Here is a 10,385-nt window from a genome sequence, read left to right as displayed (position 1 = left end):
AAATTAAATAAAAAAAGAACCAGATTCTTATTCTCTCTACAATGTGAACTACGAACTAAACCCTAAAATGACTACCATTTCTATATCTACACTCGTCATATCACCACCCCCAATTCCTTAACTTCAACTCAATTCACTCTCTTCTCTAAATGGATCCTCGTCGTACTTCTCGGGTTATCGACCCGAAAGTCCGAAAAGTCGGTTTTTTTGCTCCCCAACCCGACCGGACCCAATCCGGACCCGCCGATTTGCCGCCAGTGTCGGCGTCTTTGTCTCCGGTCATGATTCCACCGGCACGTCATGCTTCCGATAATATCGGCCGCGCTGTCGGAGTTCCGGTGCCGGTGAGGGATGTTCGGCGATCGGAGGTGGACTATGTGCCGGTAGGGAGCTATAATCCCGGGGATTCGGTGCTAGGAACGTCTCCGGTGTCGTCGAGTAGGATAGGGGATGGCGAGTTTTCGGAGGATTTGGAGAATTGGAGTAGGTCGGATAGTAGGGGGAAGTTGCCAATGTCGCTGCCGAGTAATGGATTGGATATGATGGCGGTTAGGAGTTTGTCGAAAAAAGTTACTCAAGTGGCCAATGAGGGTATATTTATCGAAATTTGAGTTATCTTGCTTATGTAGCTTAGCTCTTATGTTTATGATAGTAGATTAGTTGTTATTGTTTTAGTTTTTTGTGTGTATTGGAATGTTAAGTTTTGATATTATTTGGTATGAGAAGCTCATCTGAGATTACAACTGTATATTTGTTACATAATTTCGTTTTGAGGCTAAGTTGTGAAATATGAAAAATGTACGGTAGTTTACTTGTATTGAAGACTGAGACAAGTGAACTACTTGGTTCCACTGTTCAAGGTTGAACATCCCTACTTATAGGTTTGTACTAATATTATTTGTGCGCCTTTTTCCTGCCTAGTCGACTTATATCTTAATTGATATTTGTATATACTCGTAAAGAATACCCATGTTTAACTTGGATCAATAGTAAGAAACAGGGACCTGTTAGAAAGAGGTAGTTAGTCACCGGTGATTATATATATTTAATTGTCATATAAATCAGATTTGCACATGTACAGTGAAGGGGTTCTTGAATGCGGAAATGTGATCTAATAATCTTTCCTGGCATATGTTGTTGATATTAACTTGGTGTTTAATGCCCAATATATATGATAGCTAGAGTTGCACAAGTTCAGTTAAGTCCCTCTAACAAGTCAATTTGTATGTAGAAATTCTTGTGCCTTTGAGTGGATGTGTCATGTTCTCATCTGTGTATGTATTTATTGTTAAAATAACTCTTTAACTTGTAGGAAAAGGTTATCCAGCTTCTGCAGTTTCCATGGAGTCAGATTCAAAATCACTAAAAGCGAAAACAACAAAAGCTGAAAGGCGCGCCTTGCAAGAGGCTCAACGAGCTGCGAAGGCAGCTGCTAAAGGCTCAAATGGTCAGTATTTGACTGTAAAATAGAAGTTTTTTGTTGTTTTAGCTAGTGCATCTTCTGTGCTAACTGTATAATAAACTTTCTTCACTCTCCTTAGGTGGAAGATGATGAGTCTGTCTTTTATACTTTGCTTTTCTCTTTTTTTATAGTTTCCTTATGTAAAAATGGTAGATTTGTAATACCACGTGTCTCAATTTTACATCTGCGTGTTCAAAGATGAAGGAAAAGTATCTGTTGGTGCTACTGGACGGGAAGCTTCTGTGCAGACAGGGAAAGTGCTAAAACAGCCTAAACAAAAGAAAGATGTTCCTGTAGCAGCTTCTGAGAAGAAAGGAGGTGATCGACCTCTCGAAAAGGATAGGAAGAAAGATGTGCCTCCCCCTCGAATGCAATTTGATGATAAAACCCGGGTGGAAAAGGCTAAAAAACGTTCAGTAGTCAAACAAATTGAAGCCCGGAACAGGGTCGAATTTTTTCTGCATCTGCCTCAATATGAGCGCGGAAGTCAGCTTCCTGATCTTGAGACAAAGTTTTTCCAATCTGATCATATTCATCCAGCTGTTTACAAGGTATTACATCACGTTATTAGAATTATATTTGTGAGTACTATCCTACCAGGTGTAACCTGGTTTGTATAGTTTGTAAAATCTATATCAACTTCTGTTTTCAGGTTGGATTACAATATCTTGCCGGAGATATTACAGGGGGCAATGCTCGTTGTATAGCAATGCTGCAGGCATTTCAAAAAGCTATAGAAGACTACTGTGCACCATCAGAGAAAACTATTAATAGAGATTTAATAGCCAAGATCAATGGTTACATTTCCTTTCTGATTGAGTGCCGGCCCCTCTCAATTAGCATGGGTAATGCAATTCGGTTTCTTAAGGCTCATATTACAAGATTACCTTCTGATATTTCTGAATCGGAAGCAAAAGCCTCTATTAGTTCAGACATAGATCGTTTCATTACTGAGAAGATAGTACTGGCAGACAAGATTATAGTCGGGCATGCTGTTGCAAAAGTCAGGGAAGGGGATGTTCTACTCACATATGGTTCATCTTCTGTTGTTGAAATGATTCTTTTACGGGCTCATGAACTTGGCACTGGATTCCGAGTTGTGGTGGTTGACTCGCGTCCCAAACTTGAAGGTCAAGCACTAGTCCGCAGACTAGTCCAAATGGGAGTGAACTGCACATATACTCATATAAATGCCATCTCCTATATTATGCATGAGATCACCAGAGTTTTTCTTGGGGCTGCTTCTGTATTGTCCAATGGAACAGTATACTCAAGGGTTGGGACTGCATGTGTTGCTATGGTTGCACATGAATTTCGTGTTCCGGTCATGATCTGCTGCGAAGCATATAAGTTTCATGAGAGGGTGCAACTTGATTCAATTTGCTGTAATGAACTTGGTATGTTCAACAAACTAATAATTGCTTTATATTTACTTGCATAAACTGTATCTACAATATAAAGTTATTTATTCTTTGCCACTACATTAAGTTACATTGGACTGCATTGTTAAATATTTTGTAGGTGATCCAGGGGCCATATCCAAGGTTCCAGGGGAATTGGATATTCGTTATAATGATGATTCGGTTAAAAAAGACAATCTCCAACTTCTTAATTTGTTGTAAGCTACTCATTCAGAAAATTGTTGTGAAATTACCTGTATTATGTCTAGTTGTCTTTGTTTGAATTAGTTAACTTATTAATACTATTGAAATGAAACAGGTATGATGCCACTCCTTCAGATTATGTATCGGTGATTATCACGGATTATGGCATGGTAAGTTGATTTTTGGAATCAATACTATCAACTGAAAATGACAAATTTGCTTGATTTCTCATGTCAAAATTTGTTCTGCTAATCCATTTTATATAGTGAATAGAGCCAAGTAATCCATCGAACTCTCTTCTGTTAAAACAAGGTGGCTCTGAGAACTTTCATGGTTCACTAATAGACTGTGATATAAGTAATTCGCATTATTCTCTTCAGGATAATTAATTGATCATATATCAAGCAGATGATACAAACTACTAGTCTAATAATAAAACGAGCTGTCTTAGGCTGTATCCTGTTCCCCTCTTAGATTTCTTCTTATAGATAGTAAAAGAATATATTCTTGGAAAAGAGACATAGCAAGAGGCAAGTGGAAGATCAGAAATGATCTTAAGCTTAGAAAGGAAATAAAAATCTTTGTGCGGGGAAAATTGAGTTATGTCATACCAAGTCTCTCAGTTCTTGAGTTTCAATGCCACTTGATATTTTATCTGGACTGTAGACAGGTCTGTAGATCCAAATGCAACTTTTTGCTCAACTTTCTGGTTTTAGCAATTAGTATATGATACATCTGTTCTTATATATAATGGCTGCCTTCCATTTACATAAATTTGTAGAGGATATAAACTATCTTTTACTCCAAGGGGTCTAGCTTGATAGTTGTATGGACATATGTATATTAAAAGGAATTAAACTTCCTATATCATAGCATTATTTGGTAAAGTGAAAATGAAATCTTTGTTTCTTATCATTTTGTTTGTATATTTTATTGTTCAAATATTTGTTTTGCAGATCCCAGCCACAAGTGTTCCAGTAATTATACGCGAATATGGTGGAGAGTATCTTTTTACATGACACATCAACATAGAAAGTAATATACATGTGCTCTTCTGATTGATAAATACAAATTAAATACACTATACTGTAATAGTTAATATTTGAAATATTAACTACAATTTTGTGAGTTCTGAAGTATTGAAATGTGCCCTGTCAACTGTCAAGTTGTGCAAACTGTCCTTTTGGTTTACGAGTGTAATGGATAGCAATAGTCGAGGTTGCCTGTTTCTACATTTTCCAAGGTTGCCTGTTTCATACATTTTCTGAATCGATGATGGATGTTCTTTCCTGCTGCTTTGTATAAACATTGAAATTAAAGGTTTAAATTTAGAAATTATATTAATGTAGCGAAATATAATGCTACTTTATGTAGTGAAATATAATGCTAGTTAGGCGAATCTCAGTCGGTATATATCTGTAAATGTGGTTCTGGACATGCTACTCCCATTGATATTGTACTCATGTCGTCAGATAAGTTACAATAGAAGACTAAGAAGAAACAATGGAATACTAAGAAGAAACAGCGTGTAAAGGAACCTTTTAAGATACATAAAAGCTTCAGTCAGAGGAACATCAGTAACCTTTTAAGATACGTAAAAGCTTCAGTCAGAGGAACATCAGTCCACTTCATCCAAAATTATACAAGCCTAAAAATAAGCCAATGATGAAAATGAGAATTGTCCAGTATTGGAAGAGAGAAATTTGTCTTCCCTCAGCAGTTGGCATATACACCATAATTATGTACATGGAAGATCTGATTCTACATAATACATGGAACAATCTAATTCTAATTCTAATTCTAATTCATAAATTATATACAGACTAGATCTCTATATTCTTGTCATGATACATATCATCCAAAAACCAAAATCATTTACCTTGCCGAGAAGTACCCAGCACGGCATTCTGGAACCTAATTAGGTTTCCTGTCATAGGCTACTGAGACATTGTCTCTTGCTGCTGTAGCAGCCAACTCCATTAGGCTGTTATAATCGATTACTGTTGATTTGTGTTTCAATTTCATCCCAACTTCAGTCCAAGACTTTATACAAAGCAAAGCTTGTGTTGTCTTAAAGGGCATAGTAAAACGTTGTTTATCAATTTCATCACCTTTGCTCCAGAAAATGTCTTCAGGTGCTATTGAAGTCGCTTGAACCGCCAGAAAGTCCCGAGCCATCAAGGATAGCCGAGGATAGCGTGTGCTATTCGCCTTCCACCAATCCAATACATCTGTTTGTAATGCAGCTGGAGCTTCTGAGAGATATTGGGTAAGTTCGTCAGTGACGGAACTCATGCTGGCCCTTCGTTTCTTACGAGCAATTTCTTCTGCAAAAGAAACGGTCCCACCATCCTGCGACTCTTGTACCATGTACGCATTTGTCATGGACGGAAAATGGTTGCTTGAGTAATTCCTCATGAAATGGGATCTTGCTTCCTCTAAGTGGTTCTCTGAGTTGAGACTTTCTGAAATGAGCTCAACTTTTATTCGAGGATCAAGTATTGCAGTCATGTATGTAAAAATGTTGCAAACTTGGTCATTGTAGTCCTGAGCCTTTGCAGCCATTTCTTCAGCTGCATTCTTCAGCCACTCGGGGTTGTGACGGGAATCTCTACAGGTTGCAATAGTCTCGGATATATGATCCATGAAGAAAAGGACTAGTCCGACTGTTGGAAATTTATTTGTGCATATGTTGTTAATAGTTTTATGAAATGGTTCTAGAAATGTGTACATGACATTGACCGCAATCTTCTCTGCAGGACTTAGCAGCAACCTACCACCTAGCGTCTCCTCATATTTCCTAATAATACTGTCCATGGCTTTCCCAGCCTGTAATTTCAGATAGAAAGAAAAGTAAAGATTAAATTTCTTGGCAAAAAAAGAAGAAGAGAAGATTGAAGAACTTATCAAACATTCAACCTATGTTTTTCGTTGACATCTACATATTTTACTTGCAGAAAGAAATTAATAAGAACATGTTATACCTTCATGAATAGATTGCTAAGTTGTGTTAAGCGTAACTTCTGTTTCAATAAATAAAAGAGAAGAGCTAGTACCTTCCGCACCACATCAAGCATTTGATGATTGCCACTCCAGCGAACAGAAGTATCAAGTGGAATTTTCCAGTTTCCTTCCTGAAAGGCTGCTGTCAATTCGATAAAATCTTGCGAGATCTCCATAGATGTATTAATCTTCAATACAAACTCTCGAATTTTAGATACAACTGATTTTAAGGTTCTTAGTCCATCACTAATGATCGAATTCAATATACGAGCACCACATGGGATGTAACAGAAAGGACTCACTTTTTGGCAATCAATTTCCTCTTTTAGTGTGTGGCATGCCTGCACCGCATTTGGACTATTATCATGAGTACATGATAGAACCTTGTTTTCAATATCGTAAAATCTGAGAACTCTCACCAGTTTGGTGTAGATCTCTGTACTGTCACAAGGGAAAGGTATATGGCAAACATCAATAAGAATATTCTGGACGGACCAGTTCTCATCTATCCATTGACACCTAACACTCATATAAAAAATTTGTTCATATGAAGTCCAGAAATCAAGAGCAATTGTAACCTTAGACGAAACTTGGTCCAGAACTACTCTAACATCATCCTGCATGCTTGTAAAAATGTCACAGAGTATTGTTTGGTACTTTTCTCCGGGCCAAAGTTGTATTGCCGGGTTGAGATATTTAAAAGAGTTGACCAGCCATTTCTCCTCCAAGGTAGAAGGTGGAAGAGATGATAGGATGAGCCACTTGATGAGCAACCAATTTAAATGGTCAAGCACAAAATGAGGTGATTTTGCTTGAGCTTTCTTAGCAATTGTAACTTGTTGTGTACTAGTAGTAACTACAGCATCCCCAGAATTATCATATCCTGGATGACGGTTGCTTAGGTGTCTGCCCAAATTGCCTGATTAATGAATAGAAAAAAGTGCAAAGAAAACCTTCAGTAATAAAAGAATGAACTAGTACAAAATGCCAAAATTAACTATTAAGAAATAATAATGCAAAAAAGATACTGTAGACATAAAGAACTACAATAACGCCAAAGCTAGAAGTGGTTGAATCCAACATATAGAATAGTTTTGAATAATTTAAAATCAAATTTAAACTACAAATCCATAAATTTTGGCTTTGCATGAACTAGATTTTGATATCAGCTACCTTTCCTTAGGGAACTCCAATTAGATGGGAACCTTGGCGAACCATCTAATTATCAGTATGTTTTGAAATTATCAGATATGTTTTCTATTTTATTCTTAAACATATGTTCTGTAATATATTTTTTACGATGTCCTCAATTATCTGTTCTGTTATATTAATACAATTTTTTTTAAATCCCAAATCATTTGTTTCTCAATCACCGGTAAAATATATTGGTCTTTGACTAAACAACTAATTTAAATATTTAAACCTTGGTAATTGAGCTGGGAGATTGGGGAAATTTGATGATTTGAGCCTAAGTTCCCCAGCTAATAATGAGTTACCTTTTTTGACGTTAGCCTATATATAGACAAACATATATGTATATCAAAGATATAGAACAGTAGTTGGTAGTAACTTTAACTTGATATTGGACTGCATGTTGTAAAATTCCTTTAGCAATAAGAACATATGTAAGCTGAATATAGCTATAGAACAAGTAAGCCCAAGAAAACATTTATATGTATAAGAAATACCAGTGGCAGTGGCAATAGAATAGCTTTGTCCACAAAACTTGCACTTTCTACTCTTCCCGTCAGGAGCTGTTTCAAAATATTTAAGATATATTGAAGTCATGGTCTTCTTTCTCGGTTTTATTGAGAGAGCAGCGTTTACTTTCTCTGAGGAACCCAACCCAACATCCACCGGATCAATGCTTGAAATGAGCGCCACATCCATCATACCCTTTGGTTCCATATCTGTCCCAACAAAAAGATGGATTAACAATTATGGTGTTTTTTCATCAATAAAAAATTTAAATCATATCAGCATACTTTAGCATTCGATATTCAACTGATTATAACAGTAAAAGATCAGTTCATCGTATTTTCTGCGCTTATACATGCTTACTAAGCATACAGAGATTGAAGCCAGCCAGACAACAAGAAAAACATGCACCAAAATATGCAGTCTAATACAGTACCTTTTAAATTTTTAAAGGCATTATTGACTCCCCAATCCATTATACTCAAAGCTTTTCCGCTGACTGCTCCTGTCTAGTTTAGAAACAAACAAGAAGAGAAACACCAGTTAAGTTTTGGAGTTTCAGCAAAACATGCATCACAATTCAAAAACTCTAGTAAGTTCAACGACTAACTTTAGAAATGTTAAAGCGAATGTATATATAAGGGTTCAACAAGCCAACCAAGCTTTGGTTGGTTAATCTTGGTTTACTTGATTCTCGTGACTCGGTTTTTTCTTCTATCAATGAGTTTAATAATTATTATGGTTTCAAATAAGTTTCCAAGGTTGTTTCAAATTTTACACAAACTAGTTGCAAGCTATAATCGATTATTTTAAAAAGCTGTTTCTGAACTCTATTAACCAGACTCAACGGGCTAGAGCTTCATAGAAATATAACAGAACTTACTGAAAGAACTAATCATCAACTTATAATCTGGTTACTTTCGATCAATAATCATTTTTGCATAACCACCAAAATAATGAAGCAAATCTAGGCAAAATGACAGATCTCAAACAACAACAATGAGTTGCAAAAGCTCGTTAATAATACGAAAGCTGCATCAAGATCTTTGTTGTAAGCTACTTAAATCCTATGCTAAAAATGTTTAAAATTCATTGAACTAATTGATTAAGGTATACATACACTTCGTCAAATAAACAATACTAAATAAGTAAGCAACTTTCTTGAGAAGTGGAAGGTAATCTTATTACCTCAAAATTCATCAAGAACTGAGCACCAACAAAGATCGTTCCTTTCTTCTTCTTACTGCTCTTTCTTGGTGACCCAGTGAGCAGTTGATTAAAATCTCATAAAAAATGTCAAGATTGAGCTGAAATTAAAGATGTAAAAAAGGGGCTTTAAAGAATCAAGAAATTCAACTGACCCATTACCCCCACTAGAGCAATGATCCTCCCAGAGCAGCTAAATTTCCATACAAAAATTTATACAATATGTATATATCTGTGTGTGTGTGTGTGTGTGTGTGTGGAGAGAGAGAGAGAGGGAGAGGGAGAGAGAGGAAAGGGCGGGAGAAGCAGGGGAGGAGAGAGAATCAAAGACAAAGCTTGAGCCGAGCGAGGGAGAGAAAGAGATGGAAGTTAAGAAATGAGATGAGCAAAATCAACAAGCAGCAGCTAGATCTGGAGCCGAGCTACCCATTAAATGTACATATCCAGCAGTGCTTTATATTTTATCATTTTATTTGATGACAAAGAGAAAATCTTATTTGATGACTAATACTAATCATGTATTTGCTGTCATATTTTTAAACTAATATATTATTATTTATTATAAATAAAAAATAAAAAAATATCTACAATATTACTCGACACAATTTATATAATTTTGGCTTTGTTTCCTTATAAATAAAATAAAGAAATTTTTTTGTTTTAGTTGCAAATTTTTAATGAATTTTGTTTTTGTTATATTATTCAGGCCGCTGTGTTCATATATGATTTTTTTGCATGAGGTTTATAAAAATCATGATAATTTTGTGTCATTAACTTAAATTTAATTTAACTCATTTAGCTATCTCTTCATCAACAAAAGATTTTTTTAGGGGATCTATGGAACCTGGTAGCACCGGACTCTATGTAATCTCTTTCCATCTATGATATCTTTTGACTTTTAAAAAAATCAACAAAAAGTTTTCTCGAACAGGATCAAATTTAAAAATTAGATAATAATAATATTTCCTATTTTAATGCTTTCCTCCCAAATAAAAAAACTGAATGTTTTAATATAATAATTGATCAAATTATATTTTAAGTCGTATCTTTCACAAAATATTTAAATTCTCTTAATGGAAGTATTTATTTTCAAGTCTCGTGACCACCTCTCCTCCTTATCTTTTTTTCTGAAATATTTTTAATTTACAAATAATGATTTACAACTAAAAATTGTATAATAGTGTTTTAAATTAAAGAAGGTAGGCTCTAGACTATAGTGTATACATGAGCCGGATTGGCTTGGCTAAATCGAGTTTACTTCAAACCAGTGATGAGTATCGGTTCAATCAAACTCAAGCTTGAGCCATATGCTCCAACCAGCTCACTGCCACGTTCCTCCATTTTCAAATTAACGTCAACCTGTCGTCTTGATTTGGATTTATGGTTTGAAAAGGATATTTTTTATGATCGAA

General features: G+C 35.6%; 2 protein-coding genes across 4 annotated transcripts; one reads left to right on the top strand and one right to left on the bottom strand.

The window, feature by feature from the left end:
- LOC108215015 (uncharacterized) lies at positions 1-4,356 on the top strand. Its single transcript, XM_017387326.2, has 7 exons — positions 1-591; positions 1,313-1,447; positions 1,661-2,013; positions 2,115-2,859; positions 2,984-3,080; positions 3,182-3,236; positions 4,023-4,356. Exons 1-7 carry the CDS (start codon positions 150-152, stop codon positions 4,083-4,085), a joined length of 1,890 nt encoding a protein of 629 aa, XP_017242815.1. The 5' UTR covers positions 1-149; the 3' UTR covers positions 4,086-4,356.
- A 376-nt stretch (positions 4,357-4,732) lies between these two features.
- LOC108210919 (zinc finger BED domain-containing protein DAYSLEEPER) lies at positions 4,733-9,376 on the bottom strand. 3 transcript variants are annotated; one of them, XM_017382381.2, is made up of 6 exons: positions 8,956-9,116; positions 8,204-8,276; positions 7,758-7,979; positions 6,489-6,988; positions 6,123-6,410; positions 4,733-5,895 (listed from the first exon to the last, which is right to left on the bottom strand). In XM_017382381.2, the coding sequence occupies exons 1-6, from the start codon at positions 8,965-8,967 to the stop codon at positions 4,981-4,983; spliced, it is 2,010 nt and encodes a 669-aa protein (XP_017237870.1). In that variant the 5' UTR covers positions 8,968-9,116; the 3' UTR covers positions 4,733-4,980. The 3 variants fall into 3 exon arrangements, with proteins under 3 accessions (XP_017237870.1, XP_017237868.1, XP_017237869.1); XM_017382379.2 differs by having other exon boundaries at positions 6,123-6,988; positions 8,956-9,376; XM_017382380.2 differs by having other exon boundaries at positions 6,123-6,988; positions 8,204-8,272; positions 8,956-9,094.
- Between the last annotated feature and the right edge of the window lie 1,009 nt (positions 9,377-10,385).

Source organism: Daucus carota, chromosome 3 (assembly GCF_001625215.2).
Source record: "Daucus carota subsp. sativus chromosome 3, DH1 v3.0, whole genome shotgun sequence".
In the NCBI taxonomy this organism is placed as follows: Eukaryota; Viridiplantae; Streptophyta; class Magnoliopsida; order Apiales; family Apiaceae; genus Daucus; species Daucus carota.
The sequence above is the reverse complement of the archived record's forward strand: the minus strand, read 5'-3'. Positions and strand labels throughout refer to the sequence as shown.

Coding starts and splice junctions, on each gene's coding strand:
- LOC108215015 (XM_017387326.2), top strand. CDS start 150: ATGGATCCTCGTCGTACTTCTCGGGTTATCGACCCGAAAGTCCGAAAA. Junction 1,448..1,660: donor AGCTGCTAAAGGCTCAAATG/GTCAGTATTTGA, acceptor GCGTGTTCAAAG/ATGAAGGAAAAGTATCTGTT. Junction 2,860..2,983: donor AATTTGCTGTAATGAACTTG/GTATGTTCAACA, acceptor AATATTTTGTAG/GTGATCCAGGGGCCATATCC.
- LOC108210919 (XM_017382379.2), bottom strand. Junction 6,989..7,757: donor TTCTATTGCCACTGCCACTG/GTATTTCTTATA, acceptor TTCATTAATCAG/GCAATTTGGGCAGACACCTA. Junction 5,896..6,122: donor TGCTTGATGTGGTGCGGAAG/GTACTAGCTCTT, acceptor CTGAAATTACAG/GCTGGGAAAGCCATGGACAG.